This window comes from Anomaloglossus baeobatrachus, chromosome 3 (genome assembly GCF_048569485.1).
Source record: "Anomaloglossus baeobatrachus isolate aAnoBae1 chromosome 3, aAnoBae1.hap1, whole genome shotgun sequence".
NCBI classification, from domain to species: Eukaryota; Metazoa; Chordata; class Amphibia; order Anura; family Aromobatidae; genus Anomaloglossus; species Anomaloglossus baeobatrachus.
Genome location: NC_134355.1, coordinates 164,959,079 through 164,985,261, shown reverse-complemented (window position 1 = coordinate 164,985,261; position 26,183 = coordinate 164,959,079). Strand labels below are relative to the sequence as shown.

The window sequence follows — 26,183 nt, the reverse complement described above, 5'->3', positions numbered from 1 at the left end:
GCCGGCGGCGGCTGTGTGTGGAGACTAGCGGTGCTCACAGCGATGACGTCATCGCTGTACGCACGTGTCCACACGCAGCCGCCGCTGGCACAGACAGAAGGACATCACGGTGCTGCAGGGATCGTGGCCGGCTCCACACTCCAGAGTTGCTGCTGACACAGACGGAGGAGGAGCGATGCTGCAGGGAGTGAGGTAAGGTGAGTATGAACGCTTATTTTTTTTATGTGCCACAGGATGCGGGCCATATACCAGGATATGGGGTGTATAGTAGGATGAGGGCATATATCAGGATGGGGGTATATGAGCAGGATGGGGGTATATGAGCAGGATGGGGGTATATGAGCAGGATGGGGGTATAGTATGAGCATGATGGGGGTATATAGCAGGATGGGGGTATATGAGCAGGATGAGGGTAAATGAGCAGGATGGGGGTATATGAGCAGGATGAGGGTATATGAGCAGGATGGGGGTATATGAGCAGGATGGGGGTATCTGAGCAGGATGGGGGTATCTGAGCAGGATGGGGGTATCTGAGCAGGATGGGGGTATATGAGCAGGATGGTGGTATATGAGCAGGATGGTGGTATATGAGCAGGATAGGGGCCATATGCCAGGATGGGGTATATAGCAGGATTTGGCCATATGCCAGTATATAGCAGGATGCGGTCATATGCCAGGAGCAGGATGGGGGCTATACTAGGATGAGGGACATATATTGTATATACAAAGCAGGAGGATCATTACCTGGCTGGGGTACCTTAGTAGAGAATTTGGGGACATTACCCCCATAACAGTGTCAGCAGCAGATCCTCGCCCCATAACAGTGTGTCATGACCACATTTTTTGCTTAAATTTTTATTTCCCTCCTCTAAAACCAGGGTGCGTCTTATAGTCCGAAAAATGCGGTAATTTATTTCAGTAATTCAATACAAAAAAGGAAACGCATATATTGTATAGAGTCATTACACACAGTGGGATCTATTTCAAGTGTTTATTTCTGTTAATGTTGATGATTATGGTTTACAGCCAATAAAAACCCTAAAGTCATTATCTCAGAAAATTAAAATATTATATAAGACCAATTGAAAAAATGATTTTAAACTCAGAAATGTTGGTGCCTACTGAAAAGTGTGTACAGTAAATGCACTCAATACTTGGTCATGGCTCTTTTTGCATGAATTACTGCATCAATGCGGCGTGGCATAGAGGCGATCAGCCTGTGGCACTGCTGAGGTGTAATGGAAGCCCAGGTTGCTTTGATAGCAACCTTCAGCTCGTCTGCATTGTTGGGTCTGGTGTCTCTCATCTTCCTCTTGACAATACCCCATAGTATCTCTTTGGGGTTTAGGTCAGGTGAGTTTGCTGATCAATCAAGCACAGTGATATTGTGGTTATTAAACCAGGTATTGGTACTTTTGGCAGTGTGGACAGGTGCCAAGTCCTGCTGGAAAATTAAATTTCCATCTCCAAAAAGCTTGTTGTCAGAAGGAAGCACAAAGTGCTCTAAGATTTCCTGGTAGACGGCTGCGCTGACTTTGTTCTTAATAAAACACAGTGAATCTACACCAGCAGATGACATCTGTGCAGCTCTGATCAGCAGAAATGAACAAGCAATCAGACTGTTCAGTGATAAAGTCCCCTAGGGGGACTTGTAAAATAAATAAAACAATTTAAAAAAATGTTTTTAAAAAAACCCTAAAAGTTCAAATCACCTCCCATTCGCCCCATTGAAAATAAAACAGCTAAAAAAAATACACATATTTGCTATCGCTGCGTTCAGAAATGCCCAATCTATAAAAATATAAAATCAATTCATGTGATTGGTACATTGCGTCTCTAGAAAAAAATTTCAAAGAAATGCCCAAGGTATAAAAATATAAAATCAATCTGATTGGTACATGGCGTATCTAGAAAAAAATTCAAAACGCCAAAATTTTGGTCGCCGAAAGATTTTTAAAAAATGCAATAACAGTTGATCAAAATGTAGCATCTGCACAAAAATGGTATAATTAAAAACATTAGCTCAAGATGCAAAAAATAAGCCATCACTGAGCCCCAGATCCGAAAAAATGGAACAAAAGCACCATTGTTTTTTTTGTACAAACTACTGAATTTTTTTAACCCCTTAGATAAAAGTAAAAGTATACATATTTGTTATATACAAACTCGTACCGACCTGAAGCATGATACCGGCACATTAGTTTTACTATATAGTGAACATGGTGAATAAAATATCCCACAAACAATCATGCAATTGCACTTTTTTTTTACAATTTCACCAAACAATTTTTTTCCCATTTTCCAGTACACTATATAGTAAAACTAATGGTTTCATTCAAAAGTACAACTTTTTCTGCAAAAATAAGGGGAAGGGGAGTGAAAATCGCCCAGGTGTGAAGGGGTTAATGAACAAATATTTTTATTTTTTTTTCACTGTGCCTTTCAATCACAGCAATGCCAGTAGCAAAGATGGCTACAGCATTACTGTGATATGAAAGCAATCTCTGCAAGTTTAGTGGCTGAAAATCAGGCACCAAACATGTGGGTGAGGGCATTCGAAACTCACGAGGCGAGAAGCAAAAAGCTCGTAGAGAAATAGATATCGTGAATAGTACCTTCATTTTTGTGCGAGTAACAAATAGTGTCAAGTATATTCACTCATCACTTGTAATAATCCATTCAATCCACATAGGCAAACAAATCAAACCATAGATGCCCATAAATGTACAATAATGTGAAATGATACAGGCAAAATGTATTGGACATGCTTACTGAGATTTATTTAATACTTCGTAGAAAAGCCTTTTTTGGTGACGACTGCTTCAAGACACCTACTGTATGGAGAAACTAGTTGCACCCATTGCTCAGGTGTGATTTTGACCCATTCTTCCATACAAAAACTCTTCAAATCCTGAAATTTCCATGTGCTCCTTCTATAAACTTTGAGCTGTAGCTTGTTACATAAATTGTCTATTGCATTCAGGTCAGGTAATTGGCTGGGCCATTCTAGCAGCATTATTTCTTTCTCTGAAACAAATTGAAAATCTTCTTGGCTGTGTTTTGGGATCATCATCTAACTGAAATGTCCACCCTCATTACATTTTCATCATATCTTTACATGGCAGCAGATATTTATAAAGAATGTCTCATTATATTTGTCCAGTCATCCTTCCTTCAACCATATGAAGTTTGCTAGCCCTACACCATAATGGTCCCACCTCCAAACTCCACTGTTGGCATCGCTTTTTGGGGTGACATGCAGTGCCTTTTCGCCCCCAAACATGGTGTGTATTATGGCATCCAAAGAGTTAAATTGTGGTCTCATCTGACTAGACTACATTCTCCCACTATTTCAAAGGTTTGTCTAAATGTAATCGTGCAACCTTTAAACGCGCTTGGACATGTTTTTAGTTCAACAATAGAGTCTTGCTTGGTGAACGTACATAATAGAGGTTCATTGCATTACTTATTGTTTTCTTTGAAATAATTGGACCTGCTGATACCTGGTCTTTCTGTAGGTCTCAGAGTAGGTGGCCCTTGACTCTTAAGCTGGTGTCACACACAGCGACAACGACAACGACGCCGCTGCTACGTCACCATTTTCTGTGACGTTGCAGCGACGTCCCGTCGCTGTCGCTGTGTGTGACATCCAGCAACGACCTGGCCCCTGCTGTGAGGTCGCCGGTCGTTGCTGAATGTCCAGCTTCATTTTTTGGTCGTCACTCTCCCGCTGTGACACACACATCGCTGTGTGTGACAGCGAGAGAGCGACGAAATGAAGCAAGCAGGTAGCAGGAGCCGGCGTCTGGCAGCTGCGGTAAGCTGTAACCAGCGTAAACATCGGGTAACCAAGGGAAGACCTTTCCCTGGTTACCCGATATTTACCTTATTTACCAGCCTCCGCCCTTACTGCCAGTGCCGGCTCCTGCTCTGTGCACATGTGGCTGCAGTACACATCGGGTAATTAACCCGATGTATACTGTAGCAAGGAGAGCAAGGAGCCAGCGCTAAGCAGTGTGCGCGGCTCCCTGCTCTCTGCACTGTGACATGTAGCTGCAGTACACATCGGGTTAATTAACCCGATGTGTACTGTACCTAGGAGAGCAAGGAGCCAGCGCTAAGCGCGGCTCCCTGCTCTCTGCACATGTAGCACAGCGACGTTATGATCGCTGCTGCGTCGCTGTGTTTGACAGCTAAGCAGCGATCATAACAGCGACTTACAAGGTCACTGTTACGTCACAGAAAATGGTGACGTAACAGCGACGTCGTTGTCGCTGTCGCTTAGTGTGAACCCAGCTTTAGACAACTCTTCTGATAATACTTATTACTCCTTTGTCTGTAATCTTGTGGGGAGCACCTGGTCATGGCTGGTTTATGATGAAATTATGTTCTTACCTCTTCCAGATTATGACTCCAACAGTGCTCAATGAAGCCTTCAGTAGTTCAGAAATTCTTCTGTAACCAATGCTAACAGTATTTTTGACAGCAATAAGGTTGCAAAGATCTTGAGACACCTCACTGGTTTAACCCATCATAAGATGTTTCTTGTGTTGCACCTTGGTAATGAGGCACCTGTTTATAGTTTATAGGCCATCAGTTGAACCAGCTTGCATTACTTTTCAGTAAGTAGCAGGATTGCTTTCTAGTTACTGGTAGATTTCAGTTGGTGTCATGACTTTTGCACCTTTCTTCATGTGTTCAATACTTTTTCCCTGTGTAATTTCTCATTATTACACAACTGAATGTATGGATACTGTGATTTGCTTTCTTTGCCGTTGTGGATTCAATGGATTGTTACCAACATCTGGTGAGAAATTCATGCCAATAGCACCTTTAGAAATATATTTAATTAGAAAATTGGTGATTTGTTCAATACTTATTTCACATACGTAGCGAATATATATTCATTACATGTGTAGGAAAAGCCATTTCAGCATCTGAGTAAGAAAGGATTCATTACAATATGGGTAGTCAAACTTTGCAGTGCCATACTACAAGATTTAACAGTGACAACTACTGTGTTATACCATGCCTGATGAAGAGACTTGAGTAGTCTGGAAAGCTTGCTATTTATTACCATCTTCTCAGTTAGCCATTAAAAGGTATCAACCACTGAGGACTCTCAGTTCTTTTAAACATTTTTTTTCTATCTACTGTCTAACACGGTACAAAGATATATTTTACCTGTAACTACTGTAGAATTTAAAGAGTAATTGTTGGTTTAAAGAGAAAATGTCCACAAAACTAGACCAATCCAAATTATTAATATGGGCATACAAGTTATATAATGCTGTAAAAGTCCTACCTGTATGTCTCATATCAGATGCCTTATTGTGGATAAATTTAGCTTTATCACTTTATGTAAATGAGCTCTTCCAGGCTATGGGGTGGATGCTGCCTGGAAGATAACTCCACCTCCAGAGCTTATTTTAAATAAAAGGGGCGTTCCCAGTGTGATGGCCGCTCTCTGCTCTCACTACAGTGTGATGGCCGCTCTCTGCTCTCACTACAGTGTGATGGCCGCTCTCTGCAGATGTTTATTATACCTGACACATCTGCAGGTTCCTCTCAGCTTCAGCTTCTATCTCAGAGATAGACAGGGTTGAAATATCGTTGCAATGAAGCAGAGCTCAGAGAGCTGCAAAAATTGTGTTTGCAAGAAGACAAATTTCATTTCACCTTTTCTGTGTCAGTTACTTGTGTCACACGGGTTACACCTCCTTCTATTTAAAATACTCTCCGGAGACAAAGTTATCTTCCGGCAGCATCCGCCCCATATACAAAATGACAGTTGGAGCTCATAAAGTTCTACAGAGAACTGTAAATGTTGTTTCAGGAGAACTTGCAGCAGAAGGTCTTTGTCTGCCTCTAGCTTATCCATCCTGTACCACTTCCATAGACTTTTAAAAGCACCAACTGTAATTTGTTCTCTTAGTAATGTTAAAATGTGTCTTCACTGAACATAGATTTTACTTCTGAATTGAAAGCGAAGGATCAGTTAAGGTGGAGAAAGAAGTAGATTCCTCTGATAAGATATATTGCAAAGTTGCTGATTTTCATGGGTACTATTCATGTATTAAACACAAATTAAAATGGAATTTACTCTTTAAAAAAGGTCTAGATCAGACCTGGGCAAGGGGCGGCCCGCGGGCCACATCCGGCCCGCCTACTCTCTGTGACCGGCCCACCTGGCTCAGGGCGTCCTTGCTGGCCGGTAAGTGATGAGGGCAATCTGACCTGTTGTCCAGAGCTCCAGGCTCCGGGAGGCCCGTGGTCAGATTGCCCTCATCACACGTTGCGTGCCGGGCAGGGAACAGAGGACAGATCCTGCAGCGCCGCACAGTGTAGGCAGCGGAAGGCAGGAATCTGTCCTCTGTTCCCTGCCTGGCAACTTTCTCTGTGACACACACGCGCGCCCTGATGTCGTCAGTACGGCGCGTGTGTGTGTCATTTGAAAAGTTCCCGCCCGGTAGGAGAAGAAGCTGCAGAAGCAGGGGCCCGTACGGAGAGAAGCAGTGGCGGGGCCCCTACAAGAACAGCGGCGGGGCCAATACAAGAACAGCAGCGGCGGGGCCCCTACAAGAACAGCAGCGGTGGGGGCCCATACAAGAGAAGAAGCATCTCAGCGGGGGCCTGTATGGAGGTACCTGAGGAGGGAGAGGTGAGTAATAACCCGAGGGGACAATGGGGGGGGGTTAACTGGTGAGTAATATTTGGGTGTAGTGATGTAGTATATAGGAATGTAGTTTTACAGGTGTAGTATATAGGGGTCTAGTGATGTATATAGGGATGTAGTGATGTATATTACATGTGCAGTATATAGGAGTGTAGTGATGTATATTACAGGTGCAGTATATAGGAGTGTAGTGATGTATATTACAGGTGCAGTATATAGGAGTGTAGTGATGTATATTACATGTGCAGTATATAGGAGTGTAGTGATGTATATTACATGTGCAGTATATAGGAGTGTAGCGATGTATATTACAGGTGCAGTATATAGGGGTCTAGTGATGTATATGGGGATGTAGTGATGTATATTACAGGTGCAGTATATAGGAGTGTAGGGATGTATATTACATGTGTAGTATATAGGAGTGTAGGGATGTATATTACATGTGCAGTATATAGGAGTGTAGCGATGTATATTACAGGTGCAGTATATAGGGGTCTAGTGATGTATATGGGGATGTAGTGATGTATATTACAGGTGCAGTATATACAGTCAGGGCCAGAAATATTTGGACAGTGACACAAGTTTTGTTATTTTAGCTGCTTACAAAAACATGTTCAGAAATACAATTATATATATAATATGGGCTGAAAGTGCACACTCCCAGCTGCAATATGAGAGTTTTCACATCCAAATCGGAGAAAGGGTTTAGGAATCATAGCTCTGTAATGCATAGCCTCCTCTTTTTCAAGGGACCAAAAGTAATTGGACAAGGGACTCTAAGGGCTGCAATTAACTCTGAAGGCGTCTCCCTCGTTAACCTGTAATCAATGAAGTAGTTAAAAGGTCTGGGGTTGATTACAGGTGTGTGGTTTTGCATTTGGAAGCTGTTGCTGTGACCAGACAACATGCGGTCTAAGGAACTCTCAATTGAGGTGAAGCAGAACATCCTGAGGCTGAAAAAAAAGAAAAAATCCATCAGAGAGATAGCAGACATGCTTGGAGTAGCAAAATCAACAGTCGGGTACATTCTGAGAAAAAAGGAATTGACTGGTGAGCTTGGGAACTCAAAAAGGCCTGGGCGTCCACGGATGACAACAGTGGTGGATGATCGCCGCATACTTTCTTTGGTGAAGAAGAACCCGTTCACAACATCAACTGAAGTCCAGAACACTCTCAGTGAAGTAGGTGTATCTGTCTCTAAGTCAACAGTAAAGAGAAGACTCCATGAAAGTAAATACAAAGGGTTCACATCTAGATGCAAACCATTCATCAATTCCAAAAATAGACAGGCCAGAGTTAAATTTGCTGAAAAACACCTCATGAAGCCAGCTCAGTTCTGGAAAAGTATTCTATGGACAGATGAGACAAAGATCAACCTGTACCAGAATGATGGGAAGAAAAAAGTTTGGAGAAGAAAGGGAACGGCACATGATCCAAGGCACACCACATCCTCTGTAAAACATGGAGGCAACGTGATGGCATGGGCATGCATGGCTTTCAATGGCACTGGGTCACTTGTATTTATTGATGACATAACAGCAGACAAGAGTAGCCGGATGAATTCTGAAGTGTACCGGGATATACTTTCAGCCCAGATTCAGCCAAATGCCGCAAAGTTGATCGGACGGCGCTTCATAGTACAGATGGACAATGACCCCAAGCATACAGCCAAAGCTACCCAGGAGTTCATGAGTGCAAAAAAGTGGAACATTCTGCAATGGCCAAGTCAATCACCAGATCTTAACCCAATTGAGCATGCATTTCACTTGCTCAAATCCAGACTTAAGACGGAAAGACCCACAAACAAGCAAGACCTGAAGGCTGCGGCTGTAAAGGCCTGGCAAAGCATTAAGATGGAGGAAACCCAGCGTTTGGTGATGTCCATGGGTTCCAGACTTAAGGCAGTGATTGCCTCCAAAGGATTCGCAACAAAATATTGAAAATAAAAATATTTTGTTTGGGTTTGGTTTATTTGTCCAATTACTTTTGACCTCCTAAAATGTGGAGTGTTTGTAAAGAAATGTGTACAATTCCTACAATTTCTATCAGATATTTTTGTTCAAACCTTCAAATTAAACGTTACAATCTGCACTTGAATTCTGTTGTAGAGGTTTCATTTCAAATCCTATGTAGTGGCATACAGAGCCCAACTCGCGAAAATTGTGTCACTGTCCAAATATTTCTGGACCTAACTGTAGGAGTGTAGGGATGTATATTACATGTGTAGTATATAGGAGTGTAGGGATGTATATTACATGTGTAGTATATAGGAGTGTAGTGATGTATATTACAGGTGTAGTATATAGGAGTGTAGTGATGTATATTACATGTGTAGTATATAGGAGTGTAGTGATGTATATTACAGGTGCAGTATATAGGAGTGTAGTGATGTATATTACAGGTGCAGTATATAGGAGTGTAGTGATGTATATTACAGGTGCAGTATATAGGAGTTTAGTGATGTATATTACACGTGCAGTATATAGGAGTGTAGTGATGTATATTACACGTGCAGTATATAGGAGTGTAGTGATGTATATTACACGTGCAGTATATAGGAGTGTAGTGATGTATATTACAGGTGCAGTATATAGGAGTGTAATAATGTATATTACAGGTGCAGTATATAGGAGTGTAGTGATGTATATTACAGGTGTGGTATATAGGAGTGTATTGATGTATATTACAGGTGCAGTATATAGGAGTGCCTCCCGCTCCTGACCCCCGCTCATTCATCGATTATTCACCGCACTCAGGACCTGGAAGCCGGAGCATCGCGGTGACAGCGCCGGACACAGCACCGTTGAGGACATCACCGCAGGGACAGGTGAGTATTCTGCAAGCACAGTGACCTCCAGGGGGTCATCGGAGTTTCCAATGAACTCTGATGACCCCACTGGGACACCCACGCTACAGCTTCACGGGTTCATCAGAGTTTATTGGGAGCTGTGACGAGTCCCCGAGGTGCTCCGGCTTCCAGGTTCTCAACACACACACCTGTATACTCACCCAACGATGCGGTCCCCAGCGCTGTCCCTGCTTCCAGCTGGTCACTGCAGTGAATATTCAGTGAGCATAATTACCAGCGATAAGGAGCGGGAGGCAGCAGAGCCAGAGACATCAGCGCTGGAGAGAGGTAAATATAGAAAATCTTTTTATTAAAAAGACCCGTGTTTTCTCTGGTACTTGTCACACTGATGTCACACAGATCACATCAGTGTGCGATCCGTGTGACACCAGTGCTGCTGGAGAAAAAAATGGACATGTCTGCGTGTGTGCATGCAGGGCCACAAGGGGTCACACAGTCCGTAACTTACTGTTTGTTTATGAAGGGATAGTATATATACTGTATACAGTATTGGGTAAAACTGAGTTAATTATATTAGTCCGGCCCTCTAAAACCATCCCAATTTCTCATGCGGCCCCATGGGAAAATTAATTGTCCACCCCTGGTCTAGATGCTTTTTTAATAACTCATTATCATCATGGGTTATAATAATCTCATGACAGATAATGAATAATAATAAGTGATCAGGTAATAGTAACTATTCATGTTTGGATAACGCTTACCGAATACCGAATACTACTTCAGTATTCGTCACAACAAGAAAAATGCTCCATTTCCCCATTGACCTGCATAAGGGTTCATTCATGATGACTATGGGAATAGCACTTTGGGATTCATTACGAATAATCAGAACACGAACAGTTACTATTCGCCCATCACTAATAATTAATGATTAAAGGTTGGATTTGTGTATTTTTTGAACCTACGGTATGTAAATCTGCTATAACCTGTCTCTGTATATAGTGTAACAAGTGCACTGTATATGTAGGTGGGTCGAGGTGCTACTGAGGAGCCCATAGTGAAATTCACATACTGCGCTGGGGGTTAGTCCAAGTCTGGTTAAGATACTGGTGATTGTACGACCTCTTTATAGTTTCATTTGTCTAAAAACCATACACTCTGTATAATCAATGCAATTGGTTCACAGTGTATACAAGAGTATACTAATAAGACATCTTGACTTTCAGCCAAATTCCAACCATGGAGGAAATTCTAACTTGGTCTCACAATTTCGACAAGATGATGAAGAGTCCTGCGGGAAGAAATCTCTTCCGAGAATTTTTACGCACAGAATACAGTGAAGAAAATCTACTTTTTTGGCTTGCATGTGAAGACCTAAAGAATGAACAAAACAAGAAATTAGTTGAAGAAAAGGCTAGAAATATATATGAAGATTACATCTCCATACTTTCACCAAAAGAGGTAAGTCCTTCCTGTTAGATATTTCCTTTCCATTGATGAACCATGAAAAATTATAAATGTGTTACACTTATAGATATGTATACTTTGTGTAAAGATTATAATGGAGCCAACTTGTCTAAATTACCTCTTTGGAAGAAAATAATAATAGCCAAAAAAAAGAACATTTTAAGTAAAAACTATTTGTTGGCTAGAAGGATAGAAATGAGAAGCCATAAAATTTGCTGAATTTGATCAGTGATAGATAACAAGAAGAAAGGTATTAACTTAAAGGTATTCAGAATTTTGTAGCTAAAACAGGAGCATAATTAATATTTGAATATCACATTTAATAAGTAATTACCTGCTTAGTATGCTTAAAAAAACCTGTCAACATGAAAACGTAGCCCAATCTGCAGGCGTCAAATTATAGAGAAAGAGAAGCTGAGTAGATTGATACATAGTTTTGTGAGAGAAATATCCAGTGTAACCTGTGTATCTATCGTTTAAACCTCTGTCCTTTCTGGGATTTTTGGTCCAGTGGGTGGTCTTTTCAGTGATTGACAGCTTTTTTGTGTAAATGTAAATACAGATTTCTCTCAGTCACTGATAGGACCGCCCACAGGACAAAAAATCCCAGAAAGGTCTGAGGTTTAAATGATGAAGACAAAGATTATACTGAAGCTTTTCTTAGGGCTCTTCTCCACTTGCGTTAAAAAAAACATTGCAATATCATTTATTTTAAAAACAATATAAAATGTGTTTGAACATTTTTTTTTTTTAGTTTATTCTGTAGCCGCTGGGGGCTGCCCTTTTTATTTACTGGTGTGTAAGAGTCAGAGCACAACGCTAACACACATATGTGTGATTCAGCCGATTTTCTCCAGTTCGAAGAAACCATTCCCTGAACCGGCAAAAAGCAACACCCCCCCTCACACCTGTTCTGCGGACCCCCTAATTTCAATTGAATGTGCATTCTCGGACTCATGTTCCCCTGAAATATATTGCAATGCAGTAAACCATTCCTGCACTGTAATAGTTAAAATAACCACCAGCTTATTAGAGACTAACAGCTGATGCCAATGCACCTGTCGCCGGTATCAGCTGTCAAGCTATCAGTATCAGAGGCCGGCAGCTAACTTCAGTGCTCACGCTGCCGGTGGCAGCCGCAAGACTATCAGAAGATGGTGTCTGACGTCAGAACATATGCCATGTACCAGGCCCATCTGTGCCACTAATAAAGCAATAAGAGGACACTGCTGGACTACAGAAGGGTAAGAATAATTTTTTTATGTTATTTCAGAATTTTATTCATTTGAAGAAAGGAGGGATGCCATATGGGAACCAATATGAGGAATTATATAGGTACCAGGATGGATGACATATGGGTACCAAGATGAGGGATTCCATTAATACCAGGATTGGGGATTATATGGGTTCCAGGAAGGACGACATATGAGGACCAAGATGGGGGATTATATGGAGACCAGGATGGATGACGTGTGGACCAAGATTGGGGATTATATGAATACCAAGATGGGGGATTATATAGGGACTAGGATGGATGACATATGGGTACCAAGATGGGGGATTATATGAATACCAGGATGGGGGTTTATATGGGGACCAGGATGGGGGATTACGTGGGGACCAGCATGGAGGATTATATAGGGACCAGGACAGAAGACATATGGGGACCAAGATGGGGATTATATAAATATCAGACTGGGGGATTATGTGGGGACCAGGATGGATGACATTTGGGGGTCCAAAATGAGGGAATATATGAATACCAGTGTAACGCCTGCCTGGATCCACAGACTCAGATGGGCTGTAAAAGGGAGGCTAGAGGGAAGCCACTCACCAAGCAGGACCCCCAGGACCCTGAAACCCTTTAAACCCTCTACAGGGATTTGGAATTACACAGTGCCCTGGAAATCACTACCTGTGGAAGGCTGCAGTCCGTTGAGACTAGAAGTCAGGCAGGGTCAAACCAGGAATTGCGTAACAGGGACAGAATCGGCAGGCAATGACGTAGTCAGCAAACGTAGCAGAGGTCAAATCCGGATCGGGCAGTGAGGTACAAAAACAGTAGGCAGGAGGGTAGTCAGAAAACACGCAGAAGTCAACACACAGGAATCACCAAACAGAATAGGACATAACAGGAGCCAGGAAAATCAGAACTATCTCTGGCAGTGGTCATGTGACAGGAGGGGGAATAAGAAGGGTGTGGTATCTTCCCATTGGCTGTAGCTGAACGCTGGCAACTTCAGCTGGAAGACACATGCCACCCACAGTCTGCCAGCGGTACTGCAAATCCCAAGTTAACCCAGCCCAGTGGATGATCGGAGTCTGCTACCACCGCTGGCATTGACTCCTCTCCCATCACTAGCACCATCCATGGCAGGAACACGGCGTCGCCTGGCGATCGAAGCAGAAGTCGCTGGAGCAGACTCCGGCGGTGACGTAACAGTACCCCCCCCCTCCATGAGGGGCCTCTGGACCCTCAAAACCCGGCTTCCCAGGAGATCGGAGGTGAAACCGCCGGACCAGACCCTTAGCATGAATATCGCTCGCACGGACCCATGACCTCTCCTCAGGGCCGTAACCCCTCCAATGCACCAAATACTGTACCGCCCCTCTGACAATACGGGAATCAAGTATTCTTTGTACCTCATACTCCAAGTTACCTTCAACCAAAACAGGAGGAGGAGGGTCACTGACTGGGTGAATGGGGACACGATATAACTTGAGGAGGGACTTATGGGACACATTCGATATCTTAAAGGATGGGGGGAGTTGCAGGCGGAAAGCTGTGGGATTAATTACCTCGATTAGCTCGTAAGGTCCAATAAATCTCGGACCCAGCTTAGCAGACGGAATGTTGAGTTTAATATTCCGTGTGGATAACCATACCTTGTACCCAACTCCAAGGCTAGGGCCCTTGAAACGTCTCTTATTAGCAAAGGAGGCTTGACCAATCTTTGCCTTCTTCAGGTTCTCTTTCACCTCAGACCAGATAGTCTTCAATTTGTCCACAGTTGATTCAGCCTCAGGAGTATCCACCACAGCGGAAGAAAAAGAACCAAAGCTTAGATGCAACCCTAAATTGCAGAAAAAGAGGGTAGTCTTGATGGATTCCTGATACTGATTATTGATAGCGAACTCAGCTAGCGGCAGATATTCCACCCAGTCAGACTGACGGTCAGACACAAAACACCGGAGATATTGTTCAAGGGTTTGATTGGAACGTTCGGTCTGACCATTGGTCTCTGGGTGGTAGGCAGATGAAAAAGATAGCTCTATATTGATCTTTTTACAAAACGCCCTCCAGAATTTCGAGATGAACTGTGTTCCTCGGTCAGAAACAATATTTTCTGGAACCCCGTGTAACCGCACAATATGCCTAATAAACAACTTGCTAAGAGTTTCAGAATTGGGTAATCCGGACAGAGGAACAAAATGACACTGTTTGCTGAATCTATCCACTACTACCCAGATACAGGTCTTCCCTTCTGAGGGTGGAAGGTCAGTGATGAAGTCCATGGAGAGATGTGTCCAAGGGCTTACTGGAGTAGGTAGTGACTGGAGAAATCCGGCAGGGCGGTTACGGGGTGCCTTGGCTCGAGCACAAGTTTCACAAGCCAGTACTAATTCCTTACAATCTTTCGCTACGGTTGGCCACCAAAAATTTCTGGTTACTAATCGGAGGGTATTGCCGATACCATGGTGACCTGCCAGCACAGAATTGTGGGATTCCTGGAGTACCCGTAGGCGAAGTGAGGGGGCGACAAACAGTTTATGGACAGGAGTGGTTTCAGGAGCTTGGTCTTGGGTATTATGGACCTCTTCTATCAAATCTAAGGAAACAGATGACATAATAATGCCTTTAGCTAAAATATGCACTGGTTCAGAGTTTTCAGACTGAGAGGGACAGAAGCTACGGGAAAGTGCATCAGCTCTGGTGTTCTTGGTACCGGGCCGGAATGTTACCACAAAACCAAATCTGGAGAAGAACAATGCCCACCTAGCTTGCCTAGGATTGAGTCTCTTAGCAGATTTCAGATAAGTGAGGTTCTTATGGTCTGTGATGACTGTGACCTTATGTTTGGCGCCTTTGAGGAAGTGGCGCCATTGCTCGAAGGCCCATTTAATTGCCAACAGCTCACAATTACCAATGTCATAATTTCTCTCTGTGGGAGAAAACTTGCGGGAAAAGAAGGCACAAGAACGAAGCTGAGTGACAGACGGAGTACCTTGTGATAGCACCGCTCCCACTCCAACCTCGGATGCATCGACTTTCACAATAAACAGACGCATAAGGTCAGGCTGAACCAGAATCGGGTCTGAGGAGAAACATTCTTTTAATTTTGAGAAGGCATGGATCGCCTCTGGCTTCCAATTAACCACATCAGCCCCCTTTTTAGTCAAATCGGTGAGGGGTTTGGCAATTTTGGAAAAATCTCTAATAAATTTGCGGTAATAATTAGCAAACCCAAGGAAACGCTGCACGGCCTTCAGAGACTTGGGTTGTACCCACTCCTTAATCGGTTGAAGCTTAGAGGGATCCATGCGGAAGCCTTCTGCAGACAATATATAACCCAGGAAATTAACCTCTGCCTCAAAAAAAACACATTTCTCATATTTAGCAAATAGGGAGTTCTCCCTGAGTCTCTGGAGTACAGTGCGTACATGTTGGACATGTGACGTAGCATCAGGAGAATAAATCAGGATGTCATCCAGATAGACCACCACATATTGACCACAAATATCTCTGAAAATGTCATTAACAAAGTTCTGGAATACAGCCGGCGCATTACTTAATCCAAAAGGCATTACCAGGTACTCATAGTGTCCCTCTGGAGTGTTAAATGCCGTTTTCCACTCATCTCCTTTTCTGATGCGGATTAGGTTATATGTTTCCCTGAGATCCAGCTTGGTGAACCACTGGGCTCCTATGAGCTGGTTAAACAGATCGGGGATGAGTGGCAGAGGGTACTGATTCTTTACAGTAATAGCATTAAGTTCACGGTAGTCAATACAAGGTCTGAGGCCACCGTCTTTCTTATCAACGAAAAAGAATCCAGCGCCGACTGGTGACCTGGATGGTCTGATGAACCCTCTCTGCAGACTGTCTGCTATATAATCTTTCATGGCCTGACGCTCCGGACCAGAAAGATTATACATTTTACCCTTGGGGAGTCGGGAATTGGGGACGAAATCTATGGGGCAGTCATAATCTCTGTGCGGAGGTAATTTTTCAGATTCAGATACAGAAAAGACATCAGCAAAATCCCTGAATGCATGAGGTATGAAGATAGGTTCAGCTCTAGTCAGGTTAACAGATAAAGACATGCACGTCTCCTGACACTCAGGGCTCCAGCGCACAATCTCACCCTGGTGCCAGTCTATGACCGGGTTATGTTTGCGCAGCCATGGCATGCCCAATACCACTGCTGACATCAGATTCTCAAGAACAAAAAATGACACTGATTCTACATGCAGAGCACCAACAAGCATGGAGATCTCTAGAGTTACAAAAGTAACCACATCCTGAGTGAGAGGGGTGCTATCAATAGCAGATATTCTAATAGGTGCATTTAACTTTAGCAAAGTCAAACCCAGCTCTTTTGCTACAATAGTGTCTATAAAATTACCAGCAGAGCCACAATCAACAAAGGCATGCAGCCGTACAGATTTTCCCTGGTGAGACAATGAGACAGTTAACATTAACCTCATAGGGTCTGCAGGAAGTACCTGGGCACCTGAGCGGGTATCCTGGGGTGGTGCTGCTGCCTTGGAAGCGATTGCCTCTCTGATCCAAGCACTCCATGTTTGGCTCTACAACGTGATCTGCTCCCTTGCAGTCGACGGGACTCTGGACATGCTGAGATAGGTGCTGCAGCAGGGGCTTGGACCTGAGCAGACCTGAGATGCTGCACTTGCTGTGTAAGTCCATGTACAAGGCCAGAAAGGGTGTGCACCTGATTTAGCACAGCATGGAGAGAATCCATTTTTTTTTTCTCTCTCCTAGTTAGATGGGCCAGAGATAATGTAACGCCTGCCTGGATCCACAGACTCAGATGGCCTGTAAAAGGGAGGCTAGAGGGAAGCCACTCACCAAGCAGGACCCCCAGAACCCTAAAACCCTTTAACCCCTCTACAGGGATTTGGAATTACACAGGGTCCTGGAGATCACTACCTGTGGAAGGCTGCAGTCCGATGAGAGTAGTAGTCAGACAGGGTCAAACCAGGAATTGCAGAACAGGGACAGAATTGGCAGGCAATAACGTAGTCAGCAAACGTAGCAGAGGTCAAATCCGGATCGGGCAGTGAGGTACAAAAACAGTAGGCAGGAGGGTAGTCAGAAAACACGCAGAAGTCAACACACAGGAATCACCAAACAGAATAGGACGTAACAGGAGCCAGGAAAATCAGAACTATCTCTGGCAGTGGTCATGTGACAGGAGGGGGAATAAGAAGGGTGTGGTATCTTCCCATTGGCTGTAGCTGAACGCTGGCAACTTCAGCTGGAAGACACATGTCACCCACAGTCAGCCAGCGGTACTGCAGATCCCAAGCTAGCCCAGCCCAGTGGATGATCGGAGCCTGCTCCCACCGCTGGCATCGACTCCTCTCCCATCACCAGCACCATCCACAGCAGGAACACGGCGTCGCCTGGCAATCGGAGCAGAAGTCGCTGGAGCAGACTCCGGCGGTGACGTAACAACCAGACTGGGTGATTATGTGGGGACAAGGATGAATGACCCACACTGACGAGCAAATGGGTAACAATGTTTAGAACGTTTGATTTTCAGGCTCTATATCTCACCATTCCTTTCAGCACTGAAATTAAGACTACCATCATTTTATAGATAATCATTTTGACTATCTCATACATAAATTGGACTTCCAACTATTTAGCATATGATTAGTTATACAGATTCTTGTCATGTTAATGCATTGTTACTGTTTTGCTCCTAGTGTTACAAAATCTTTTTAATTCAGTATTCTACAAATTACAACCTGTTCTCACAGTCCTTAATAGCTCAGTGTGTTATTAGATTGATTCCAAAGTGAAAGTTCACTAGTTTGCGTCGAGAAGCAGCCATAAAGATTTCCCAAGAAAAGAGAAACAGCATCATCCAGCTCATTAATAATGGTCTCTCGGCCCAAAAAAATTGCAAAACTGCATCATGTGAGTGCCATGGCAGTTGAAACTATACGTAATGAAGTCTGTCCATCCATTCAGAAGCCAAGAAGTGGACCTCCAGGCACAATATCAACTTCAACAAATCTGCTCATTACAAGGTCTATTATGGTGCAACAAACACGGCAGTGGAGGTGCCTCATTTGCTTCGTAATAATGAAATCACAGATGTCCATGCAAGCAGCATGCAACACATGTTACACAAGTCAAGAATGGTGGCCCAAAAAGAGTGAAGCAGCCTCGACTTCAATATCATCATAAGAAATGCTAGCTTGAGTTTGCAAAAAAAAAGTACAAAAAGTGGACAGTAGATGATTGTAACATGTGACTTGGAGCGATGAGACGAAAGTCAAGAGAGTAGGCTCTGGTGGTTGCAAATAGGCCTGGAAGAAACAAGGGAGAAAAGAGGCTGACGGATCAAGAAATTGAAGGAACCCTCAAGCTCGGTGGAGGAAGCCTGATGATATGCGGTTGTTTCACAGCAAAAGGTGTAGAATACTTTACCAGGATTGATGGTGGTCTCAATGCAGAGCTATACAACTCTGGCAAAAATTGAGACCACTTTAAAATCTTCAGTTTTATTTATTTTTCTCTTCATAGGTATATTTTTGCGTAAATGTACCATATTTTTCGCTTTATAAGACGCTCTTTTGTTCCCCCAAATTTTGGGGGAAAGTAGGGGGTGCATCTTATAAGCCGAATATACGGGGGGGTGTATATATATATATATATATATATATATACACTGCAAGGTCCAGGGGAGGTGGGGGCGCTGCTGGGGGCAGGTGAACGCTGCGGCGGCAGCGTTTGATCTCCTGCTCCCGCTCATATAATATGCACAGCCAGTGTCCATCTCCGATGGTGCTGAAATCGCACCGCAGTGAGGGGCTGGGGCAGCAGTGCATATTCTAAGTCTCTGCACCCCCCTGTGATGGCACATGCCCCCCCTGTGTTAGATTTGGCCCCCAGGCTGCTGCTCATTCTAAAATAAAAAAGCTTTACTTACCTCCTCCAGCGTTTCTCCCCGGTGTCCCTGCTTCCACTGCGATCTCAGTCTGCTGTGCCGATCACATGACCGTCACCAAGAACCAGGAAGTGGAAGAAGAGAAGCACGGAGGGAGACAGGAGGGAGCTCAGCGCTGGAGGAGGTAAGGAAAGAGTGTTTTATTTTACTATGGGCAGCAGCCTGGGGGCGATATCTAACACAGGGGGACTTGTGCGATCTATAGGGGCCATGGGCAGCACCATGGGGGCGATATCTAACACAGGGGGACTTGTGCGATCTATATAGGGGCCATGGGCAGCACTATGGGGGCAATATCTAACACAGGGGGACTTGTGCGATCTATATAGGGGCCATGGGCAGCACCAGGGGGCGATATCTAACACAGGGGGACTTGTGCGATCTATAGGGGCCATGGGCAGCAGCATGGGGGCGCTATCTAACACAGGGGAACGTGTGCAATCCATAGGGGGCCATAGGCAGCACAGGGGAACATATGCAATCCATAGGGGACCATAGGCAACACAGGGGAACATGTGCAATCCATAGGGGACCATAGGCAGCACAGGGGAATGTATGCAATCCATAGGGGGCCATAGGCAGCACAGGGGAACGTGTGCAATCCATAGGGGACCATAGGCAGCACAGGGAATGTATGCAATCCATAGGGGGCCATAGGCAGCACAGGGGAATGTATGCAATCCATAGGGGGCCATAAGCAGCACAGGGGAACGTGCGCCATCACAAGGGGGCTATATTCAATATAAGGGAGCCATATCCAGATTAAGGGGGCTAATTTTAGGATGAGGGCTATGAGGGACATATACCCTATATAATTTGTTAGAGGGAAACTGGCATTATAAGATGGACCCCATTGAACATTAAAAAAAAAATTCTCTTTTCCTTCACCAAATTTGGGGTGCATCTTATAATCAGGTGCGTCTTATAAAGCGAAAAATACGGTATATTGTTCTTTTATTCTATAAACTACTGAAAACATGTCTCCAATTTTTCAAGCAATAAATTTGGTATTTATTTTCTGAAAATGAGAAATGGTAAAAATAACCTCAAATACTGCAAAGAAAACAAGTTCATAATCGTTTAGAAACAATACTATCTTTTAACTCTGGAAGAGTTCAGAAAACAATATTTTGTGGAATAACCATGATTTTTAATTACAGCTTTCATGCGTCTTTGCATGCTTTCCACTAGTCTTACACACTGCTTTTGGGTGAACTTATGCCACTCCTGGTGCAAAAATGTAAGCAGTTCTTCTTTGTTTGATGGCTTGTGACTATCCATCTTCCTCTTGATCACATTCCAGAGGTTTTCAATGGGGTTCATGTCTGGAGATTGGGCTGGTCATGACAGGGTTTTGATGTCGTGGTTTTTCATCCACACATTGATTGACCTAGCTGTGTGGCATGGTGCATTGTCCTACTGGAAAAAACAGTCCTCAGAGTTGGGGAACATTGTCTGAGCAGAAGGAAACAACTGCTTTTCCAGGATGTATGCTGCTTGATTCTTATGTCCTTTGCAAAGTTTAATTTCCCCAATTCCACCTTGCTGAAGAATCCTCAGATCATCACCGATCCTCCACCAAATTTCACAGCGGGTGCAAGACACTGTGGCTTGTACACCTCTCCAGGTCTCCGTCTAACGATTAGACAACCAGGTGTGGGGCAAAGCTGAAAATTAGACTCAACAGAGAAGATTACCTTACTCCAGTCCTCAATGGTCCAATCCTTATGGTCTTTGCCAAACTTCAGCCTGGCTCTCCTTTGCTTCTCATTAATGAAAGGCTTTTTTCTAGCTTTACACATCTTGAGCCCTGCCTCTAGGAGCCTGTTACAAACTGTTCTTACTGTGCTACATCCTCCCAGCTGCCATTTGCCATTCCTTTTGTAGGTCACTTGATGTTATCCTGCGGTTGCTGAGTTACACTCGAATAAGATGACGGTCATCCCGGTCAGTGGAGAGTCGCTTTTGCCCTCTGTCGGTCTGTAGCTTTGTTGTCCCCGGTGTCTGTTGCTTCACCTTGTTGTAATGGACTGCTGTCTTAGAAATTTTAAGGATGGAGGCAACATGACGATCACTGTATCTCTCTGGTAGTAAAGCCAGAATTGAGCCCTTCTTTTCCTCACTCAAGACTTTTCATTTCATCTCCTTTGGCATGGTTAAAAAGAAATTTTCATTCCTATTACTTTTGGGATATTACTAGCACTTGTTTTGCCATCCAGCTTGTCCTATTGCAAGAGGATTGTGAAGATCACAGCAGTGTTTTTTATACTTTCCCTTGTTAAATAAGATTTCGTTCAGGTGATCACCTAATCAGAAGCACATTAAGTACAATGAGGTGTACTCTGGTTGGAATTCAACTGACACTAGAGTTGAATGGCTGTCAGACATGTAGAGAAGCTGATTTTTATAAACCTGTGCAGTGGTCTCTTAATTTTTGCCAGAGCTGTATTTAAAGGGATTGTCCAGTCTTCTGCTAAAAGTCTGCACTCACTCTATGCAACTGCAGACTAATGTATCCTTACAGCATGTGCATGCTTTCAGATTTCTCCAATGTTTCTGCCAAGAGCAGGTATGCGCACTTAATTTTTGCCAGAGCTGTATATATATATATATATATTTTAATTTATTTTTTTTTAAACAAAGTAGAAAAAAGCATTGCACAGCAGAAAATCCTTACATACACCAGCTTCCCTTCTCCTGTGTGACAACCTACTCTAAATTAGTGCATATAACAAGACAGATGTCAGCAGTAACGAAGACTAGTGAATACATTAGACTCGTCGACCTTGTTATTAGGACTTGCTCAGTTATTTGTGCAGTTTTCCTCAGCAGACATATACATGCATACTTTTAAACAAGGACAGCATATTCCAAGTGACAAATATACAGTTTAATTTATGAGTTTAATTTTTTGCGTGACTGAGCTGAGCATTAAAATTAATTTAAATGCTATTAATCCGTCCCAGCCCCTACTTAAGCCCCTCCATTCTGGTGTATGGCTCCCATCCTGGTACTGTATATGTGATCACCCATCCTGGTACATGGCCTCTCATCCTATTACATGACCCTTCATCCTGGTATATGGCACCCCATCCTGGTATATGGCACCCAATCCTGGTGCAGTACATTTCCCCCATCCTGGTACTGTACATGGCCCTCACCCTGGTATGTATAGTCCCCATCCTGGTACATGGACCCCATCATGCTGTACACTTATAAAAATAAATGATACCCTGCCTTTGTTCCCAGCACTGAATCCTCTTTTCATACCGTCAGCTAATCAGCGTGTGAGCGCCCCCCCATACTCACTGCTCTCCCTACCTTGGATGCAGTGGCTCTGTGATCACGTGTGCCTGCTCTTTAAGTGCAGTGACTATTCACTGCACTTTATGAGCCAGCACATGGGATTTCCCTGGCTGCAGTAATGACTGTGTGATCCTGTGTGCCCGCACAGCAAATGCTGTGTGATCCTGTGTGCCCACTCATTAAGTGCAGTGAATACTAATGAGCCAGCACACACGATAGCCCTTGCTGCAGCGTTTGTTGTGTCATCCTGTGTGCCCGGTGCCCACTCATTAAGTGCAATGAATAATGAGCCGGCACACAGGATCACATCGCAGCTGCTACAGCCAGTGCCTCCAATACCAACATTGTGCACTGTATATCAAACATGTCTTACCAATTACAGTACAGTGCAGTACGCTGCAATGACAAGAAACCGTGACTATTTGAATTCACGGCGTCCTTGTCATTTCCAGTCAAGCAACATCTGTCATCCCTGGCTCGCATGATAAAGGACAAAAAGATACTGAGCAATAGCTCCTGTCTTGAAAAATTTGTATGTTGGTTCACTGTAGCTTCAGTATCTCTCCCACTACAGCTTGACATAAGGATTTAGGAATTACAACTGTTTAATATGTAGCTGCCCCTTTTTCAAGGGTAGAGCGCCGGGCTTGTTGCATCTAATGGATGGAGTACTCTAAAATTACCCTAGGGAAATTTTTACAATATGCAAGAGGTTCCATGAGTGTTTTTTAGAATGAACATGATGTAGTGTTAAAAATTGTAGAACTTGCAGACTGAGTTGAAAAACTATTTTAAACCTGATTTTGTATTACTGTTTGAGCTCTATGTATTATATTACAAAAAATTTTAAAAGCTGGTGTAAACATCTACGTTATGTTTTTGTAGTGTGTTTTTTTAACAGTACTACCTATATTTTTCTGCACAATCAGTTTAATTTAAAATCCAGTTCCCATAACTTGTCTGTATCAACAGGTCAGTCTTGACTCCAGAGTCCGGGAAGTGATCAACAGGAATTTGTTAGACCCAACACCTCATATGTACGAAGATGCCCAACTTCAGATTTATACCCTGATGCACAGAGACTCATTTCCACGGTTCTTGAACTCACAAGTATTTAAGACTGTTCTTGAGAGTACAGAAGATTCTACCAATGACTCTTAGCTGAAAACTTGGACAAATTATACGGGGGTTTTATCTCAAAAAAGAACAAATATGTAGTTTAATACCATCCTACACTGAGTTCCTGGAGAACTCCAGTTGTGCACTACTCAGGCTACTGTGAAGAATATACCAGAAAACTGCTTTCTGTCTCCATTTCCCCAAGGTCTTTCATGCTTGATTTTAAGAGGACAAAAAAACCAACACTGGAATTGCCACGTTTGTTTTCTACACAGTTCACTTGAGCGTAGGACATAATGATCTATTTAATGGACTATAAAAATACAAATTGTTTTAGCTCATTCTGCATGTGTACAAATAGACATTCTCCTTAACCCACACACACAGACAGACGTTGCAATATATAGGCAATTACATTAATCATGTACTTAGCACTATTTTATGTGGAACTCCATTGTACAGCGGAACAGACCTTGGCTTGGTTGTCATTTTCATACTTGACAGATGAGACTAATATGATATTAAATGATATTTTTTTTCAGTGGTCTAAGAGAAGAGATATTGGAAAGCCAATACTCGAGTAAGCGTATAACTCTCTTGATGAAGTAAAGGAGTTAGACGTGGGATTACTCACAGATATTCACTGCCAAATGTGGCTTTTTTTATTTTTGTTACAGAGTTCGCAATGTCAAAGAAGCACAAACCACATAAAGGATATGTCTGGATGACCAAATCTTTAAGCTGACATTGTTTATTGTTGTTATGAAAAAAATAGCATATTTATGTACATTTCAGATGTCATATACATAAAATGATTTAATAAAACTGGTTATCCAGTTTTAACAGTGTTGTCTAACATAATGTATTTCAGCAAAAAAAAAAAAAGAAAACGAAAAAAAAAACATGAAATAACAAAGAGCTTGATACTTTAATATTTTGAATAAAATAAAATGTTTACCTATATGTAGCATTTGAAACATTTTAATGGAAAGAACTGTCTTTTAGATTAATATTACTGTGTGCAAAATGCTTTGAATGCTTGGTTTAAGTTTCTCAGAGGAGTTACTGTACTTTTTTCGACAGTTACATAAACTTAAAAGTTAAGCTCTCAGCTTCTTCGCTTATTGTACCTCTCCTTGAAAATAAGGGAAGCTGTAGAGGTCAGCAAGAATACCAAATTTTTTTTTTATTTTCTTTTTTTCCGAATTATAAGATAGCAAGCCAGTGTTTTTGCTTGTACTGGCTAAATTATGGTTTTATCACTGTTTTTTTGTTTACTATCTATTTAAACTGCCTTTATATTTAACTGTGTGCGTATGTATATCTATGTTTTTAGGTAGATACACATATACACACTTGACTACTGACATTTACTTTTTGAAATATAGTAAAATATAGAATATTAAGTAAAGCAAGGATATAATAAGGTTATCCATGTTTCAATTTTTAAACAATAGTGGGAATTAAAAAAAAAGTAAAAATTAATTGCATGAATTCTAAAGTGGCAGACTGGGCCTTACATTGTTTAAAACTTTAATGTTAACTACATGTTACTACCTCTATTTCTTATTTTATTTTTTAATTATTTTTTTTTTTTTTTAGCCATACAGGTTTGATCATTTTACTTGAAGCATTACCTTTTTGTTTGCATGATTTCACCGATATGACGATGTGTACCATAAATACTTTACATTTGTGTCTTGTACAGAAATCAGGAGAAATGGATATAAAGGGCTATTAAATGCTCCCTATGCAAATATTTTACTTATATTAGTATTAAAAATTGAAAAAAAAATTATATATAGCATTTAAAGAAACAATAAATTAAAAATAGTTAAAGAATAGATTCTGTTTACACTGAGACTACTGAATATTCTGAATTTAGATATTCAGCACTTTTATTATTTATACCGTTGTAGATAAAGTGAAAAAAATAAATATTTATTATAATAATTTCTTTAGTATATATAAAAAAAAGTTTTGACTAAAAATGTCATTGTGCTATTCACTATTATATTCATATTGGTTTTATCTGCTCACCAAATAAATAAGGGTGAGACGACTCTCAGTTAAAATATATATGTACGTAGCAAAAAATTTTGTTTTTTTTCCGAGAATGTGAAAAATAGAATTTTTCCTAGTATTTTTTTGAATTCTCTCGTTTTATTATCTACAGATACAGTTCTGCTGTAGAACTATTTTTCCTAAATGAACTCGTATTTGCTGTGTGTTTCTATTTTTTGGTGTCAGAGATGTTATGGTGCTCAGCGCGCAATAACACAGTACAGGTATGAAATCTGTATAGACATTAGAAAATATGTACAGAAATGAGGGCAGGATTTTTACTTACTGAAGACGGCAGTAGTTGTTAATGACATTTGTTTACAATATAAAAAAAATAAAAAATAAGAGCTTATTTTTGCATGAAAAAGTTCAAAAGTTCCGCGAGGAAAAGCTTTATTGTGCCATATGATGGGACTTACCAAATCTCCCATTTTAACCAATGGAAGTATAAAACTGTGTCCCAAACGCGAACAATAAACTATGGACATGAGCTGAATTTGTCCCTTCCTTTGAAAAATTAAATGATCATGTTAATGGC

The 26,183-nt window shown here is 42.2% G+C and overlaps 1 protein-coding gene across 5 annotated transcripts in view; it reads left to right on the top strand.

Moving 5' to 3' along the window:
- RGS17 (regulator of G protein signaling 17) overlaps nt 1–25,379 on the top strand; it is a 172,048-nt gene extending 146,669 nt beyond the window's left edge. For all 5 annotated transcript variants that reach the window (XM_075339568.1, XM_075339567.1, XM_075339572.1 and 2 more), the window contains exons 4-5: nt 10,712–10,946; nt 23,435–25,379. In XM_075339568.1, coding sequence (XP_075195683.1) covers nt 10,712–10,946; nt 23,435–23,623 — 424 coding nt within the window. In that variant the 3' untranslated portion in view covers nt 23,624–25,379. The remainder of the gene's footprint in view (nt 1–10,711; nt 10,947–23,434) is intronic.
- The last annotated feature ends 804 nt before the right edge of the window (nt 25,380–26,183 follow it).